A 19,084-nucleotide genomic window follows, 5' to 3' on the forward strand; every position below is an offset into this window, starting at 1 on the left:
CTATATTTTAAAATGACACGTTGTCTTTATTATTAAAAAGTAAATTCAAGATTATTAGACGAAACCACTGCGGACATTCACTGCCATCCACACACACACACACACACACACACACACACACACACACACACACACACACACTAACCAAGTGGCCCATGTAACTTCATGATAAATGTCCTTAAACCCCTGGTTGCCCATAAAAAGTGCCATTGGGCCCAGATATGTTTCTTTACAGTAGCCCAAGTCAAACATTAATATTCTCCACTCCATGAAATGATTTGTCTCCAGTTCAAATTTGTCAGAGTGAGAAACATGGTCAGAGATAAACTGCGTTATAGGCCAAGCACTTTCCCAAAGAATCTCTCAACAAAATATGCAAGCTTTACATTAAAAGGCTACTTTGCGCTGCCCTTAATTCCCTACCTAAACGGTTTTGCTCCGGGAGAAGAAATCTTCTCTAAAAACCCTTCAAGAAGAGAAGGGCATTATTGCCCTAATCCTCTTACCCGCAGTCATTTTAAGACAGGGGTTTTTGGAGGCTGAGATGGCGTCTTGTCTTCCCTATCCCATCCCAAATCCTTCCAGGCCGGGAGAGAATCTAAAGGCAGCATCCTGGCATCTATTAACCATCTCTCCAAAGTCCCCTCTCCTCCAGTGGCATGGAGGGAAAGCCGAAGAGCAAACAGACTAAAGGTTAGTTGCTTTGCTTCACAAAACGCAGAAGGAAAGGCTGGTTTGGTTGGTTGGTTGGTTTCATGCACAGAGTTCACACAAATTTGTGGGTGTTGGATTTGAGTAAGGAAAAACAAATAAAACTCATTTTTACAAGGCCTACACATGCCTTGTAAAAATAAAACAATAAACAATAAAACGACCGTCAAAGTATAATATATATTTTTTTTACCCTTTTTAAATTAGTCATTCATCAGAAGTTGTAAGTCTAAACATGTTGGTCAAAGCAACAACAATAAATCGCATTTCAAAAACATACAATCTCTTTCCCTTCCTGTGAGAAAAGCAAATATGTGGACTTTTTTTTTTTCAAACTGGAGTCGTTAATAAGCCTCACTCCGCACTCCCTTGTTTATGGGAGGGGGGCCGTGTGGACAGACACGGAGGGACTTAGCGGACATAATGTGCTTAAATTGATCATATTTGAAAGTAACTCCAGAAGTCGGAGCAGCGGAGCCATCAGCTACCTGCTTCCCCTGACTGACAGCGCGGACAGCCAATAGGAAGCCGGCGTGACCCCCGCGAGGCGCCCCTTAAAATCTCTCCGCCGGGCTCTCGAGCTCCAGCAGATGGCGGTTTCCCACGTCTGCGCGAGACGCGGAGAAGTCTGCAAGCGGACAGGAGACTGCAGGTGGAGCGCGAGCGAGCCGGCGAGGAGCGGACCTGAAGTTAGAGCCACAGACTGGATGAATTTTTTCCTCTGGGCAGATTTTTTCAGTTCCGGCTAACAGGAAGAAACAACAAGCTGCCACCAAAAAACAAAACCTCAACAAAACAAACAACAAGACAGCAGCTGAAGGCTGAAGAAGAGCGCTGTCTGAGGGAGCCGCAGTAAAGACGAGCGTCTGCAGCAGAGGTAAAAACTTCTCCTGTCTGTCTAACCGAACTGTTCAAACGCTTTAAAATACCCGCATTGTCTGAGAACGCTTTGTTGTGTTTGCAGTGTGTGCGCAACTATTATTTGGTTTTGTGCACGTTATGCTGGCAGCTTTCACAAATGAAGTCTAAAGATTTATTTCGTTGTTTGGAGAAAAAAAACATACATATTCGGGGTTGAAAAGTTGTTTTCATTTATTATTATTATTATTATTATTATTATTATTATTATTATTAAGAACAGGTTCGTTTTAAATGTCTTGTATGCAAACAATATGCTTGACTCGAGGACTTTAATTTACAACAACCACAACCATTGGTATATTTAAATTAGATTTAAAAACTTGTGATAAACTATCAGGAATTCAGAAAAAACCAAAATAGCCAAAATAAAGTAGATCATGTGCTTCACTCCTTTCCTTTCTCTGCTTAGAGGAAATACTTTGGAGTTCATACTAAAAAGGCTCAGGATGACTGAAGTACCAATGAACCAAATATACTGGAAAAACAATAATACAAAAAAACGTTCTTATTAAATTGTTCTGCACTATAAACATAGAATATTATATTATATTCGGACACGGGTCAGCGAAGTCGGGATTTCTTTAACAATAACAGACCGTATAAATGCTAAAAAATAAAATAAAATTACATTTAAACCCGGCCCCTACATAGCAAATGTCCTTTATATTAACATGTGAGAGAAAAATCAAAGCTGCTCCTCGCCCTCTGACAGTTTACACTAGTGACACAGCAAAGAGCAGATTGTCAGGTCGACTCCTGCCCCTGAGGGCCGATGGCAAATAACATTTTTCCTAATTTAGTCGGATCAAAGAGTTGCACTGTACATGCCAATTTACATAATGACGGTTTGATAATCGAAGCATTGAGCAGGGCTGCCAGGAGGGCCCAGTGCCTGGAGCAGATCGAGGCTTATGAATGACAATAACAGCACTGACGGGCTCACTCTGATGAGCTTTTGTGCTGAATTTGATATGGGCAGGAGGATACAGGTTGTAAGCAGTGATGTAGTGAGAGATATAAGATGGTAATCCCTGAGAAGGCAGGCTTGACGCTAAAAAGTTTATCTGCACACAAAATAAAAGAGCAAGAAGACTAAAAACACCCAAATGGATGATGATGCATTTCTTTGCAGTTTTAGTACAAATGTATATTAAAATCAGTGGCTGACGTTTTAGTCACTAAACTTTAACCAGAGATCCAGGCAGGCAGGTGGACGTGTGGTGAATTTTCTCCAATTAATTTTGAGTAAATTGAAGCTTAATCACATCAAAATGTGTGCCCTGCCTTTAATTTCACGGAAAACGTGCAAAAACAAAAAAGTCGTTGGTCTCTTGCTAGAACACGCACGCACACACAGGTGCCCGCGCGCGCTCATGTGCGCATGCACGGGAGCTCCAACCTCGAGCTACCACAAAGTCCCACTGTACGTCCGTCCGTGTCAGCGTTGATGATAAATGGAGGGCCTCGCAGTCGAAACCTATTTGCACTTCCATTAGACGAGGAGCCAAATGGGGATCAACATGCATATTTTTACCCGCGGAGAAGCCATACATCTCAGCCAAAACGTTGCCCCGGGGCGATGGGATAAGAGGCCGCCAGAGAGGGGAAAGGGAGGGGAGGGCAGGGGGGGGGGCCCATTCAACTCAAATACTTGGGGGAGTAAAGTAAATGTTTAGCGAAGCACCTTCTGTCCCGGCGAATTAAACTATTCCCCACTGCCCTCTGATCACATTCATCAGCCTCCGCAGCCCCTTAATAGGCTGGGAATGGGCACTGCGGCCACACACAAACACACACTCACTCATTCACCAACAATCATCATAATCATCTATTGAAAAACAGAAAAACAAAGCTTTAACCAGCCTTTTATACGGTTTCATTGTTACAAGAACTACCAAGTCAGAACTAAAATATGTCTTCTACAGATAATGTAGAAGGCACGAACCTCGGTCAAGTTAATATAAAATTACGTTTCAAAGTACAGCGAATGTTCTGACCAGTTAGAGAGCAAATGCGAATTTAATTTCTAATTTCTAAAATTAATTTCTATAGTTTGGCTTCACACGCAAATGTATTTCATCGATGAAGTGATCCAATGAAATAAAACCATAGTTGATAAAACTTTTAAGATTCTATCGAAAGATATTTTCACAAGTTATCTGTTTAAATCCAAGAAACTCAGCCAGATCCCTCGACACCGTACCTGTCATAAAGCAGAAAGATTTATATCTGTTCCCCGTGGTCTTTCTGTAATAGTTATAATAACTGTTTGGGCCTGGGAGATATCCCCTCCTGCCAGCCTCCTCCGCACTAATACATATCTAATCGTGTCCTCAAGCGTTTCATCTATGAAAATCTCGGCCGTGAAGGAGAACTACAAAATAGAGTTTTGGAGTGTTAACCCTGTCTTTTTAAAGACTAACATGGATGTTTCCTTCAACAAATCATCTCCGTATCAGTATAAAATGTAGCAATATATAGGGCCCAATTCCCTGTAGAAATGAAAAAAAAAAATGGACGCGTTGCTTTTAAATGTTTGAATAAAATATTTTCTCAATATAAAATGACAGTAAATGGAAAGTGAACACCACAGAAAACAGCATTTTCTAATCATAGCCCATTAAAAATAATCCTGGTATCCGGTTGCACGTTTTGTCACCGAGAACCGGAACAAATCTCCTTATATCATTTTCCAACACATTTCATCAAAGCCTTTATCTGTCAAAGCAACATTTTAAATGGGGATTTGGCTTCTCCAGGATCAGACGTGAATAAATTCATGAATAAAGCATCCGTTTCGGTTCATTATGGGAACGAGTGATAATTGCCTCAATTAAAAGTCTTTTGTATAATTAATGGAATGAACAGGGTGATAATTGGATGTTAATGGATAACACTTTTGTCTGAGTGCGCACATTGAAATCTGTTGGCCCTTGACCGCGTGGACCTGCTCTCATTAACCAAAATAAAGTAAAAATAAATAAATAAATACATTAATTAAATGTTTTGTGTTACATAGCCGGACCTTCTTTTAATATTTATTTTTGAATATGTGCTTCATGGCTGATGACAGCTGGGTGTGTGTTGGAGATCACGTGCTCTCTAACTCTAACTGTCCTTGAGCAAACGGGGTGAACCCTCCTCTCCCTCTGATCTGCAGGTAGCGACCTCTCAACATGCAGCACTACGGGGTGAACGGCTACTCTCTGCACGCCATGAACTCCCTCAGCGCCATGTACAACCTGCACCAGCAGGCAGCCCAACAGGCGCAGCACGCGCCCGACTACCGGCCGTCCGTGCACGCGCTTACGCTGGCCGAGAGACTAGCAGGTAATTGAGTCTCTCTCGTGCACACACACACACATACACACAGATTTGCCTCCTCTATGCCATCATGTTACAAATTATTTAACATTTTCTTTAAAGTTTCTGGGGTCAATGCAGTAAAATAAAACGTATCGTGTGTTTTCCCTTACAACGGCTGCGCATTTCAAGACATCATCCTGGAGGCACGCTACGGCTCCCAGCACCGCAAACAGCGCCGCAGCCGCACGGCCTTCACGGCACAGCAGCTGGAGGCGCTGGAGAAGACTTTCCAGAAGACCCACTACCCAGATGTGGTGATGCGGGAGAGACTGGCCATGTGCACCAATCTGCCCGAGGCCCGAGTGCAGGTCAGCCTCTCCTAAAGAAAAACGCCGCACAGAAAATACATGGATTTAAGAGTTGCATTATGCTTAGTGTTGGCAATATGTAAAATTCGGAAAAAACAGCATTTCTCTCATTTTAATCATAGACAATATTTTTAGAGGGCCTTTTAGGGGAGTTTTACGTAGGCTTTGTAGCAAACTGGGACTAACCTTTTGGACTGGGATATCTTTTTTATTTAGATAAGACTTGGGGATAGAATAGTAAAAGAAATATAAAGCGTACTTTGTCATCTGGATTAATGGAAATGTAGATGAAGACAGTTAAATATCAAAATAAAAATCTAAATAAATGCATTTTAATTTTCTTTCTCAAATTCTGCATACTTAGTGCACAGTACTTACTAAAATACAGTCAGCAGATTCATTTTTAAAAATTTATATTTAGTTTTAGTAATATTTAAGCAGTGTTTTTAGTGTAACGTGAGTTTTTAGTTTTTCACACATTATTTAATCCCCAATCACATTAACCATTTTCTGTCCCATGAACTCTTTAGCTTTCTACAGATTTCTTCCACTGACGCAAATCTTTTCAACTTGTTCTACCCCTAACTCACTTCCTTCTTCCCTCTGCCACCAGGTTTGGTTCAAGAACCGCAGGGCCAAGTTCCGCAAGAAGCAACGCAGCCTTCAGAAGGAGCAGCTGCAAAAGCAGAAGGAGGTGTCAGGTGAAGGAGGAAGTGAGAAAGAGGACATACCGCCTTCCACCACCATCCTTTCTGACACCCAGTTACCCCCATCATCCTCTTCCTCCTCTTCATCTTCATCTTCTCTGGAGACGGATGGTCCCGTGGTCCGTCCTGTACCACTGGACATGGAGCTCAACGTCACATCTGCAGAACACTCAGGCAGTGAGTCAGCGACGGAGGATAACGCCACAGATAAGGAAGATGAGAGTAAATCTCAAAGAGAGGAGATAAAGTGTGAGAGATCAGTAACACCAGGGGATGTGTCTCCCTGCAAAAGACTCAGCCCTAAACCAGGTAAGAAGCTGAGATGCTTTTTTCCAATAAAGGCTGAATACCTTTCTTTAGCCATCACAAACTCATCAAACATAGGATGCCCTCGGCAACTCTCACAAACTGACTGATAATTACATGTAATAAGTAATACCTTAATGCCCTCTTCTTCCTGTCTAGACTCTCCCCTGGTCTCTCCATCTGTGACACCCTCCTCTTCCAGCAGTGGCATGGCGAGCAGTGGGCCTCTCTCTCAGAGCCACTCTTACTCTTCCTCTCCCCTCAGCCTGTTTCGTCTGCAGGAGCAGTTCCGCCAGCACATGGCTGCCACCAACAACCTGGTGCACTACCCTGCTTTTGACCTCGCTGCCCCCTCTTCACTCCCCTACCTGGGAATGAATGTTAACATGCCACCCGCGCCGCTTGGCTCTCTGCCTTGTCAGTCCTACTACCAGTCTCTGTCCCATCATGCCCAGCAGGTGTGGAACAGTCCCCTGCTTCAGGCGTCGGCTGCGGGTGGCCTCACTAGCCACAACAGCAAGACCACAAGCATCGAAAACCTGCGTCTGAGGGCCAAACAACATGCTGCCTCGCTTGGACTGGACACAATGTCTAACTGAGAATCAGACTGCAAGGAGGACAATGTAAACTAGGACACAACCTTGGCTTACACATCAACCACACTACTGCATATCTATGTGACTGTGATAGGTCTTTAGGAGCTATATGCTGACCCTTACTCAAGCAGATGGGCACACAACAAAATGAGATGTCCATAAATAAAAAATGCCCTGGACCTACATCATTCAGAAGCTTTTAAAGAAAGACAACAGGTTCACAGCTTGTTTGACTCCAATTAGCTTTTACTGCAGCTCAAGGTCTGAACAAAATCCATGTGAAAATCAAGTGAGTGTCCCAACTCAGAGGACAGCAAATGTATTCCACACTCATATGAATTTTCCAACAGACTTGTAAAGTTGAACCTTTTTAACGTCTGAAATTAAAAAAAAAAAAAAAGTCACTACAGACGATGTGAACAGCTGATGATGGATGCACTCTGACAGAAAATGCAAATAATGTTTACAAGGATAATGTGAATAAATGAGGCACTTTTGGAGGGGTTGGGCTCAGTTGGCCAGGAAGAAAAAAAAAGAAAGAAAAGATTACGTTTGTGCAGCAAAATGACGATTTCTGTCAAAGGACTATTGACATTTCAATTAAGCCACGTGGTTATGTACATAGCATGTACTACACAACAGCACATAAATAAAAATAAAGCCGAGCCATGTTGTCCTCAACAGCATAATTAAACATGACTAATTTACCAGTTTAATGGCCAGTAATGTACCACGTTGTACGGAGGCTGGCTTGTTAATGAGAAAATGATTTCAGTGACTAAATTCTCAAAGCTTTTAATTACATCTTGCCCTGGGCTGAGGGAGCTGGGGCAAATGCAATTATGAACATGCATACCATTTAAAACAGCCTTTATGAATTCAGAAGGTCTGTACACCAACGTTCAATTAAGGTCAAAGCATAATTGACATCAATTGGACATCATTTTGCATTCAATGTAAATCAATTTCCTTTGAATACAAAATGATATGCTAAACATGGATAAATAATGTCTTGACTCATTTTCTCAGCAGTTATTCTTGCCTTAATATTCTCTTGAGGAAACATGCAGCTTTTCATTGAAAGTCGGGCTAACTGTTAGCACTTGGCAAGAGAGTCGCACATGTCTCTGATGTTTTCTGGTCATGTGTTCAGGCAAATAAAGTCTTCAAATAAAAAAAGCACATTATTTTAATATGTAAAATATAAAAAAAGTTTATCTATTAATGTTCACCATTAGGGTAATTGTAAAGTTCCTATTATGTTGTAAAACTGATAATGGACTGTCTAAGATAAAATTCCTTTAGCTGTCAGATTGTAAGATTGTATTTGCCGAGCTCACCGGCAGCCCTGTCTACCCCTCCTCTCTTGGTTGTCTGTGTCCTGATCCTGGGTTGAATTAATTTCTTCAGTGTGTTCAGTTTCTGGAATTGATCTAAAAGAAGCAGTGAAACATATTTGGATTGTTGGAAAACTGCCACCTTCTGTAGTTTGCAATCAATCCAGACAAAAGCTTGAAGTCAAAGGAGGTCAAAAGATTTCAGTGAATAATTGTGTACTGCTGTCATGACTGCTGTCTGAGTTCTGTTGTCACTCTTATTCTTATGCTGTTGCCCCGACTGTCTCTGTCAAACTACTTGGTCCAATGGTAGATAGATTTATATTGGTGAAGGAGAAAAGTGATTGGACCATCAGCAGTGTGTTTCCTTTACCCCTCCTTTACAATGTAGACTTGAACTAGTGTTGTTGTAAAATAATCAAATAAAATGCTTGAAAATCTTTATAATGATGACTTCTATGTGAACTCAAAAGTTACTCAGTTTTGAGTAAACCGAACTTTCATGTAGTTTGCATCCATTAAACAGCATCAATTTAGAAACTCCAAAAGCTGATACAAGATTAAGAATCATACATTTTAACTGTTCAGTGAATATTAAACGGGAAAATTTATTTCGTGCATCAAAGTTAATCGCCTTCTTAGGCCAATGTAAAGTTACAAGTTGAAGCATGTTAAATAATAATAATGGTGACATAATAATAGACAAGCCTTTCTTCTGACTCAGAAATTAAACTATGGGAGAGAAGGTGATGGTGAGAGGATAATAGAGAAATTAAGGAATTACAAAACAACAGATAAACAAAAAAATACATGAGTATCTGCATTGAGACAAAGAGCAGGGCCGACAGAAAGAGAGCAGCATAATCTGAAAAATAAAAAGCTGCACGGAGACATAAGCCATCCCCAATGAATAAGCGGGCCATTATCCTGAAGAATGACGGCCCGGGGCGGTGATTATGCTGCTATTATATCTTTAACAGCATGGTTTGTCAAAACGCACAGACCCCCAACCCAACTGAGCTCTCTTACACTCACTCACTCACACACAAATGGGGAAATTGGGCATATTTTCCAGACCCTCCTAAATGTGTCCTTGCTGTTCCCACAGAAAACTTTACACGTATTGCCCTGTGTGAATGAAATTTCTCTGCTGTTAATTGAATTGGCCTTTAATAGATATTTTCCCCATCAGTGGGTGTAAATAACAAACACACCTTGGCAGCTGCACTGAGCCCTATTTTCGACCGTTATGAATGGCTGCTTTCCAAAAGTCGGATAGATGGGGATAATGATCTCACCAGATTAGCAGTGTTAATGTGGGTGTAACATCTCACCCTTACCTTGTTGTGTTTTATTACACTACATACATATTGTCCGTCCTCAGCCAAGGTCATCCCGATTGTGTGACTGATAAGATTGTGGTGTGGATATGCAGCCGGCGTGAATGTCCTTGTTATCCAGGAGAGGAATCTATTCGCGGCAGGATTTCCTCCCGTGGGACTCTGGACCAGAGAACATAACAATACTCTTGTTCCAAATGTTCTCTCTTTTCTTAACACCCATCCCCCAAACACACACATAAACACACATAAACACATACGCACACACACACCCCGGGGGTTGAACAAGGATTGCTAGATTGTACTGCTGCAGGGTCAAGTGTGCTGAGCCCTTGGTGCTGGATCAGGTGCTTCCATCTCAAACACTCAGGGCTGTATATCCACCACTAATGCCGTAAAATCTATTTATAGGCAGACACACATCTACTTTCCTTTAAGCATGTGATGATGTGTGCATTTGTGTGTATGTTTGTGTAGGTTCTCTAAAACCCATTGCAGAAATGGTACCCAGGTACTCTACTTTTAGAGTTGATACTTTAAACCTTCCAAAACTAAATATTGTAGTGTTTTTTTCTGAATGCAGCAGAGTTACGGCTGTGAAAGAAATATCACTACATTGTACATTCTCCATTGACTGTCCTTTTCTCACACACACAGCCCCCCAAAGCAAGCCCTGCACACAAAAATCACAGTGTACCATTCAATCAGCGCATTTCTCTCCCTCCTCTCCATGGTTCTCTTAAAGGTTTTAAGCATGGCAAGAATGAAAAGTGCCAGCGTTAGAAATCACGGCCCATTAAGGAGGTGACAGGGTCTGCCAGAATATGATCCTAATCCTGTTTCCAGCATTCTTTTAGCCCACTGGCACTGCCATTTCGCAGCATATTCTCTGAGCTGTCAGGCCCAGGGAAATCCCTCTAATAGTGCATTGCCCAGATACACATCAAAGCCCTCCTGGAAACCACCAGCGGGAACTTCAGGGTGAGGGAAGCACAAGTATAATCAGGCTCACAGCTGCAACTTGGTTGGGTGCTATAATTCACACAGAAATTTAGCCCAGACACAATGTTTAAATGTGTCAAAACTGCCATGCCAACAGTCCTAGCCTTTTCCCCGAAAGTTTTTTTTTTTAACTGATTAATGGAGGAAGACATCCAGCAGAGATGGCTGCTTATACAGACAGAAAAAAAAAACAAAGAGAGATGTGATATCAAGGGGCAAACAACAGGTGGCTAAACTGTGTATCCTGGGCCACCCTCCTTTAGTTCCACTTCATCTTCCATTTTCTTCTTGTCCTTTTTTTTTTTTTTTCCTTAAACACTCTGACTGCCATCTCGCCCCTCCCCGGGTAATCTTCTTAGTGAGAAGAAAACCTCCATTCTCTCTCTTCCTAATCTGTCTGCAGCCTAAACCTATGGTTGCATTTCCAATGCGGGCCTCACTAAACCAAATGGGAGCGCTCTGCCAGTTCATGGAGTACCAAGTATGTCAGTGAAAGCTCAGCTCGCATGCTGAAAACATGTCTGATGTATGACGCTTGTTGAAAGTAATTTAAAGGAGAGTCTTTAGTTCTCTGGGGAAACCACTCCCTGCAATTTGTTGCAACAAAAATACAAGGCATTCAACTTCCTATAATATGAAATTTTTATGTTACTACATCCCCCCCAAAAAAACAAACAGCAGTGGCTGATATGGATATGGATTACTTTGCCTTAGAGCACATTTTTACAAAAATAAATAGACACCCTCTCAACGGCAATAAGCAGAGAAAAATGACTCATAATGAAACTCCACTCTTCTACTCCACAACACCTGTCGTTACTTCTAAATTTAAGAATTGAGATGGAAAAAACCTTTGTGCTTACAAAGTTCAACATGTTAAATTCAAAAGTTTTTTTTTTTTGACTGAAAATAATATCAAAGATCAGATCAGTTTTAGTTTTATTCTGACGTTTTAATGTTGCAGTTGTGAGCTGTAATTTAGACATAACTTTTTGGTTTCCCTAATATTTCACAAAAATAATCAAGAATTATGAATTGTATCCCAAAGTCTATGATGTTTTCTTCGTTCCCCTCTTATTGATTATTGGTCTAGTAATTCCACAGAGAATTCTGAAACCTAGGTTGGCAACTACGTGATTAAACTACCGGAGTAAATTAAGAAGTTGAAACAAACTCTTTTATAAAGAGTGAAACCAGTAAATTGCTCCTTGCAGATGTATATATTAATGTTAATAATTTGATCTCAGAATGGGGCACATTAGTTACAAGAGTGACAAAATTGCAGAAAGAATTTTAACTGATAACTGAAAATAATTAATTTGAATGTGGGACTTGTACATGTATTATAAGATACATTTTTTACAACTATAAGATCTGAATACTTCTTTCTCCACTGGTGCATAAACAAAAACAAAACACTAAAATTCCAGTTTAGTAAGAAAGAGCATCTGCGTCCATAAAGGTTTAAAATAAACAGAGGTGGTAAAGAGACAGTTATCTCTGTATTAAGAAATAAAGAAGAAGAAGAAAAAAAAAAAAGAAAAAGAAAAAAAAAACAAAAACACAACAGCTAACCTAAAATTTGTGCCAAACAAATTAATAATGCAATCATGACAGAAAGTAAATGGCATCTACTGAACACTCTGATCAACACTGTCACTGTAATCGCAGCTCTGTTATTGTAGTACAAAATCTAAAAGTCAAGACTAATCTGGCCCCCCTACTCTTGGCCCCTCCCCTCCCTGGCCTTCCGTCTGTATAAAAATCTGTATTTCAGTGAAAATTATGGCAAGATAACAGGATAACTGTGGAGGGAAATAGAAATGTATCACTTTTTTTACTTTACATTTTATTCTAGCTTTAAAAGAAAAAAAAAAAGAAAAAAAAAAAAAACAAACACACACACACACACACACAAACACCAGATAACATCTTCTATCTGGCCTGTGGCTGAGTGTGCATCGTGCTGGGCTCAGTCTACACAGTGCATCTGCAACAAAGACCCCCACTGGTGAAATCCTCTTTCCCACCACCTACTGAGACGCATGTCTGATCTTCACCTCTGGGCTGGAAAAACCCCCCAAAAAAACGGCACAGTTGGAACAGCAGCATCGGCTTTAAATACACAGACTAAAACTAAGAGACAACTTGCCCCCAGGTGTGCATTTACTAACCATGAAGACACTGATTTTTATCTTGAGCCAGTGAAGACACAAAATTGAATCATTTACAGTGGCAGGTTATTCAGACATTTAAACATATCGAATAACTCTTGTAAGAGATGTTTCTTTTTGAGACATTTCAGGTTCAGGCACTTTCTGCCTCTGATCTCATTTACTATAGATACCTAGTTTTAATATATGGATCATTACTAAAGGGTACAAGATCAGTCATTCAGTGGTTTGTGTTGTATGAGGTGAAAACATATGGCTATGATGGCATTTTGCATCTTTATTGACACCAAAAAAAAAAAAAAAAAAAAGCAATTGTATTCGAAAACGCAACAGAGGCATCGTTGTGTAGTTAAATCCGTAATATTCATCTTTCTAATACACAGCATATGTCTCCCTAACACAGGCTTACACACAAGGACACAAATGCACAGCGCTTCATTGGCTAATTCAATAATAAAGCAGGCAGCCAGTCGAGTCTATAGACAGGCAGAATAGAGAGTAAGTCATCTCTAACAGTCTGCCGTCTCCTGAGTGTTAAAACATGTAAATTTATGTAAGAGCCCATAGGAAACACATATTTACAATACGTTTAGGTAATCACAAGATGCACAAAGAGGCATTCAAGGCCCTGGAGACGAGAGCAGTCAATACAAAAATAGTTTTTATGTGTCATTAATTCCCTCTGCATTCCCTGATACATCCCCCTTTTACCGCAGTAATACAGTAATCACTCACAATCGCACAGAAAATTATCTGCACTCATCTGTGGAATAAAAAAGCGCAGGGGCAAAACAGGGTGAGACGTCCCATTTTAGCTCTCTGCTGCCTCTTTAATGTTCATCTGGCAGCTGCATTGCTGCCGTCCATCCCTGCACACAGATGGGAGTCAGCTCCTGCACTTGGAGCAGCTTAATGACAGTGGGATGCGGTAGGTGGACTCGTTAGACACACACGTGTGTGTATATATACACACACACACACACACACCTTTTTCACGGTACATTGCCTGGGCAGGACAACATAAAGGGTCATCGGCGGTGTGATAGAAAGAGGCACCTCTGCGCTCACATTAGGTTGTGATGAGAGGAAACGTGTCACCTCTGGGTGATGTCAAATGCAAAATGGAGTCAATCCGGCTATAATAATGAAACTTGCACAGATTCAGACGTGAGAAGCCAAATGGCCGAATCAGTCATTACCTGCCTGTTCATTATGGCCTCTTTTTACACAGCCACATATCGCATTATTAGGCAAAGCCATCAAACCTAATGAATAACCATAGAACAAACCAAACCCATTTTCACTGTAGAGTTAAAGAGAGTAGGTAATTCTGACAGGAATCTGTATTTCAGTGATGAGATTCCCCAACCTGAAACAGTCACCTCTATGCAGCTGACCTGGAGAGGACCTACTGTATGTACAGGAGTTCATGTAACCCTTACAGACTTAGTGTCCCCTAGTGGACAGATAATATACAGGTCGCTATGACTCTTAAGATTATTTTGCCACCTATAGGATAAAAAATAAACTGCAAGTGAAAAAAAACATACTGCACAGCTGATTCGACTCAAAATATTCCACCATGTTGAAAATTTTCTATGAAATTCAAAATTGCCATAACTGCTGGTTCATATGTCTCCAAATTTCTTGATAAACTAATCTTCGGTGTCGTCCAGTGTGTCCAGTTAGGTCCATGAATCGGATACCTAATTTAGCCTGGTGATGATCAAAGTCTAAAGTCAAGTCCATCCACCTGTCCTTGAACAGGTGCAGTTTGTAAATTTATATATCAATCATTCTGGCAGCTTTAAGTGACCCAAATTGAAAACCTCAAGTTTCTACACAAACCTTCGTCTATGTCAGCCTCCTGAGCTTGCACATGTAGATTGGTCCAAAGTTAGCAGCGAGATGTGGAATGACCATCTCACCCAGGGGGAGTTCAGGAGTAAAGTGAAAGGTTTCCCTAAACATGTGTGTGAGGGGCTTCAAATCAACAACCTGGAAGTGGAAATGAGACAAAGAAGGGGGCAGGGGGAGACATCGATTGATGTGGTGTGAGTGTGTGGATTTTTGTGCCCTGACAAAGCTCACACACCATGAAAAACTCCAAATTCATGAATTCAACAAACAAATAAACTTGCATGTGCAATGAGTAGTACTACACTGGAAATGCTCCAGGACGCAAAGGCTTTTAGGCTTTGTGCAGCAGTTTCTCAGTGTGTGGTGGCTTTATCCAAATAATCCCTGTTCGGAAATTTGCTCCTACATCTTGCACTGGGTTTGTTATCAATTTCATTTTGAAATATATTATGATTCCTGCTTTTTTATTGTTCATCCAAATCAAGCTGATTGCTTTCTCAAACTGAGGCACCGGTGCATTCTTAAATGCATCTCGACCTAATATTGTCAGTGTGCGTCTGGCTCACCTCAAGATCGATGCCGTGCATCTCTCGAGCCAAGTGTATGGCCTGTTCCACAACACTCTGGTTCTGGATGTGAGATAGTGTGCAGGTCGAGTACATGATTTCACCACCTGGACATGCTGCTTCAATTCCCGCCCTGCAGGACAGAGAGGGCTTGTTGAACACAAAACAAGCCTATTCATTTGATGCCTTACAATGGAGTTCTTGAGCATTTATTCTGATGATCTGTTATACTTACAGCAGCAACTCCAGCTGTACCTGTGGCAGCCTCCGTTTCTCACCAGTTCTGTTCTTACTGAATATATTATTGTCGTCCTCCATGAGGGAATGTCTGTCTGTAGTGCAGGGAACATCAACAAGGACCTGAGCACAGAAAACAAAGGAGGAGCTGAGTGAAAATATTGGATTAACAGGTTATTAATTCAGGTGCTGCTTTTCCCTGAAAAAGGATTGTTGTTGACTTACTCTATCAAAAGTGTTTCTTTCGATTTCCCCCCACTTGGTTCCATCAAAGGAGGTTATACGTAGGTTCTGGTCTGTCAAAAATGGTTTAGGAACATAGCTTTGCAGGACTTTTCTCAGTCGCAGTGTACGAGACACGGAGGAGTCATTTACACACAAAAACCCTTTAACAAAAAAATAAATAAAAATAAAAAAAGCATTGAAATGTTAGCAGCAACTTCCCAAAAGAGCAACAACACTACTTCTCAAAAAGAAAATAGGCAATGAATGCTGTGTGTGCAATCTCCTTACTGATAGCCTGGGTCTGAAGTAAAGCCAGGGTCTTTCCTCCTGGAGCAGCACAGAGGTCTAGCACACTGTGTCCTTCTTGAACATCCAGTGCGAGACAAGGCAGCACAGATGCCGCATCCAAGAGATAGTAACCTAGCAGCCTGTATGCATCTGGTCTTAAGAGAGCAAGGGAGAACTTAGAGTCAAAACACTGATTTGGAAGACACTAGTCCATATTTTCTGATAAGTGATCATTAAAGTCAACACTGTGACCGACAGATGCAGTTAGCACAGATATCAATGGACAGATGTCCATGAAGGGAAGTAAGATTACCTAGCAGGCTTGAATCTGGTGATGTCACCTCTTGGAAAGACGACACACTTAATGTTAGGACTAAGCTGAAGTGGAGGCAGCTGCTGAGCATCATCATCAGATTTCTTCACAGGATGATCAATGGATTCTTGTTCCAGACAAGGTTGTGCTGCAAAAAATTATGGATATAGACTTGATGAGAGATCTGGCTCCCTATAGTTAGATTTATTTAGTAATATCAGACATTGAATTACGTCTGTCATATTCAAGAAAATGTAGCACTTTTCCTACCAGGGTTACCAAATAAGCAAAAAAAATGGCACGTTGACTGAGCTCTGCCTACCCTCTGTGTCTGTGTTGCTGATGAAGTCTCTGCATCCATTTGCTTGGAGCTCAGCTAGAACATCATCGTTGGAAAAATTATTGAGCAGAGCACCGTATTTTCTTTCTGAGAGCAAGGCGACTCGCGCTGAAGGCCACAGCTGCCCCAGCTGGACAGCATAGGTGGCATCAAAGTGCTGCAGGGCCAGGCGGGTCGGAGGGTGTTTGGGATGTGAAACAGCCTGTTCAAAAAGTGAGGAAGTGAACACATTTTCCGTTAGGGGCTGCATTCAAACTGGTTTCTCTTAATTTCCACAATGAAAGTTTGATTTCCCTAACAAATAAGAACGAAATGAATTCCATTAATTGATACAAAAACAACAAACAAACAAACAAACAAAGAAAACAGCAGAAATATCGTCAAGGTAATTAATATTTCATCTGATTCACTTGTCATGAACACATGATTCAATTTCAGTCTTGTAATTTCATCCACTTTAACACGTCTTTTCAAATTTCAGGAGCAAACAGCTAACAAACACTAGCTCTCATTAAGTATGTTGTTCATACAGTTATTGCCTGAAGTCAAGGGCATTTTTTAGAGACCTTAAAATAGTTTTAAACAGAAAAACATATTTTACACCAGACCAAAGCCAATGCTCATTGACAATGAAGATGATTAAAATTACCTTGCTGGCTACGTACCCATTTTTCTTTCACTCGGTTTCTTCTGGGCGTTAAACTCCTCAAATCTTTAATTTTTCTTAAAAGCAACCTGGTGCTCATGAGCAGAGCCATCATGCCGTGCAACTGTTTTTTAGGTCCGGCTTTGCCCAGACGGCCACGAGAAAAGTTCCACGTGTCTAAAGTTTTGAATGGGCGGGACTTATATACGTATTCAGTCGATGATTGGACCAGAGCTGCCTCACAGTCGCTCTCCACCAATAGGAAGCTTCATCCGGCGACTCCGCTGCTCTCTTCCTGTGTGTGACCGACCTCGCGTCCTCGGCGACAAACGGTGCTCCTGTCGAGCTGGGACCTCTGTCCTTTGTCGGGATTTGGTAGTGATTTTTGGAGCCGGAATCATGGGTTTCGAGAGGAAAATGCTCACGAACGGCGACCCTGACGACGAGGTAGTGAAAAAGATATCGATAAACGTCTCTTTGGTGGTTAGCCAAACTTCATTGAGTTTAGCGGTGAGACCAGTTCAATGTCTGCTTAAAGTGGATGTGACTCCAAACGAAGTTCGTTTTGAGATATTTGGCTTGTGTTGATGAGGACTAGTCCAGGGACCTGAACATGTACCGCCAGGGAGTCGTTAGTGCTTGTTGGATTTCTTAAGGAGCATACTTACAATGTGACCAGTGTATCTCTAATTTGCTATGTTGGACATTATCTCAATCTCAAACCAAGCATCTTTTACTATCATTGACACTGATCAGGAGGAAGAGGCGCCAGCTGAGGAAGAAGAGGAGGAGGAGGAAGAAGAGGAGGAGGAAATGGTGGTAAGTGTTATCGGTTCATATTAACTGTCACGCAGTATGTGTGTGGCAATTAAGTCACCTGTCATCACATAAAACTGTCTAAGGAAACAAAAAGATAATTCAGTCCAAATGTAGACAACTCTAAGTATAAACATGTTTAAAAACTATTTGACAAGTCATCATAGTCAATAGTTCAACTGCTGTTAAAGATGATAAAATGTGCATTTGTCCTCTTGTCATCTCTCTCACACACTTATAAGCTATTAGTTGGATCCATTCTGGTCAAAAGGCACTAGCCCTAACTAAGTGAAATTATGTTACTGAGAGACTATACAGAAATCATCCTCCAGTGAATTTGTGAACTCTCCTACAGAGTAGTTATGATCAAGCTAAAGATTGTATCTTAAGTGAAGTCTATTGTATTCTTCATATTCTTCTTAGGATCCTCTGGAAACAATACGAGCCAAGTGTGAGCAGACAGAACACTGTGTACACTACAAGGAGCGTTTGGAGGCCTGTGAAACAAGGGTTGGCTCCAGGTCCCACACTGAAGAGGACTGCACAGAAGAGCTCTTTGACTTTCTGCATGCACGGGATCATTGTGTAAGTGAGCAACACAGAGATAGTGTAACAACATGCCCTTCATTTTCAGCATATGAAGGATCAGAATGTGCAGAACTTGTTTTGTGTGATGCTGCAACCTATTGATCTGAATGTGATGTGTTATTCTCTTTGCAGGTTGCGCACAAGCTGTTCCATAACGTGAAATGACCTGCCTGCCCAGTTCCTTTCTGCAGAATTAGTCTATTTAAGAGTTCAATTTGTACAATAACCAGGATAGTTATGAAGATTGCTTTTGTCTTCCTGTGTGTTAATTTAAATTAATTTCCTTGGGTTCCTGTGCTTATTAAAAAAAAAAAAAAAAACCACCCTTTATGGTGTATGACACAGGAAAGTGTGAATCACTGCATGTATGGATGAGAATCATATCTGTCCTGAAAGGCAATGAAAGTATGGGCTTGGGCTTTTAATGTGGTTGCTTC

At 41.1% G+C, this 19,084-nt stretch overlaps 3 protein-coding genes across 9 annotated transcripts in view; 2 read left to right on the forward strand and 1 right to left on the reverse strand.

The window, feature by feature from the left end:
- Positions 1-17,356, reverse strand: part of nsun4 (NOP2/Sun RNA methyltransferase 4) — a 44,430-nt gene extending 27,074 nt beyond the window's left edge. Inside the window, exons 1-8 of one of the 3 annotated variants that reach the window (XR_003842042.1) lie at positions 17,263-17,356; positions 16,580-16,799; positions 16,258-16,405; positions 15,945-16,099; positions 15,657-15,817; positions 15,430-15,554; positions 15,195-15,327; positions 14,617-14,766 (exon numbers count right to left, since the gene is read on the reverse strand). Coding sequence is in view for 2 of the 3 variants with exons in the window: in XM_029525582.1 (XP_029381442.1) it covers positions 14,623-14,766; positions 15,195-15,327; positions 15,430-15,554; positions 15,657-15,817; positions 15,945-16,099; positions 16,258-16,405; positions 16,580-16,799; positions 17,263-17,355 (1,179 nt within the window). In the remaining variant the exon portion in view is untranslated. Of the gene's footprint in view, positions 1-13,131; positions 14,767-15,194; positions 15,328-15,429; positions 15,555-15,656; positions 15,818-15,944; positions 16,100-16,257; positions 16,406-16,579; positions 16,800-17,262 lie in introns of those variants that run through there. The other 2 variants (XM_029525582.1, XM_029525583.1) reach the window with 2 other exon arrangements.
- On the forward strand, positions 4,809-6,918 carry dmbx1a (diencephalon/mesencephalon homeobox 1a). 2 transcript variants are annotated; one of them, XM_029525584.1, is made up of 4 exons: positions 4,809-4,962; positions 5,128-5,306; positions 5,920-6,322; positions 6,479-6,918. In XM_029525584.1, exons 1-4 carry the CDS (start codon positions 4,809-4,811, stop codon positions 6,916-6,918), a joined length of 1,176 nt encoding a protein of 391 aa, XP_029381444.1. The 2 variants fall into 2 exon arrangements, with proteins under 2 accessions (XP_029381444.1, XP_029381445.1); XM_029525585.1 differs by having other exon boundaries at positions 4,809-4,960; positions 5,111-5,306.
- Positions 17,357-17,552: 196 nt separating the features above from the next.
- LOC115057446 (cytochrome b-c1 complex subunit 6, mitochondrial-like) lies at positions 17,553-18,998 on the forward strand. 4 transcript variants are annotated; one of them, XM_029524564.1, is made up of 4 exons: positions 17,553-17,690; positions 18,000-18,062; positions 18,483-18,644; positions 18,780-18,998. In XM_029524564.1, exons 1-4 carry the CDS (start codon positions 17,643-17,645, stop codon positions 18,810-18,812), a joined length of 306 nt encoding a protein of 101 aa, XP_029380424.1. In that variant the 5' UTR covers positions 17,553-17,642; the 3' UTR covers positions 18,813-18,998. The 4 variants fall into 4 exon arrangements, with proteins under 4 accessions (XP_029380424.1, XP_029380425.1, XP_029380426.1 ...); XM_029524565.1 differs by having other exon boundaries at positions 18,033-18,062; XM_029524566.1 differs by having other exon boundaries at positions 17,554-17,690; positions 18,039-18,062.
- The last annotated feature ends 86 nt before the right edge of the window (positions 18,999-19,084 follow it).

Source organism: Echeneis naucrates, chromosome 17 (genome assembly GCF_900963305.1).
Source record: "Echeneis naucrates chromosome 17, fEcheNa1.1, whole genome shotgun sequence".
NCBI classification, from domain to species: Eukaryota; Metazoa; Chordata; class Actinopteri; order Carangiformes; family Echeneidae; genus Echeneis; species Echeneis naucrates.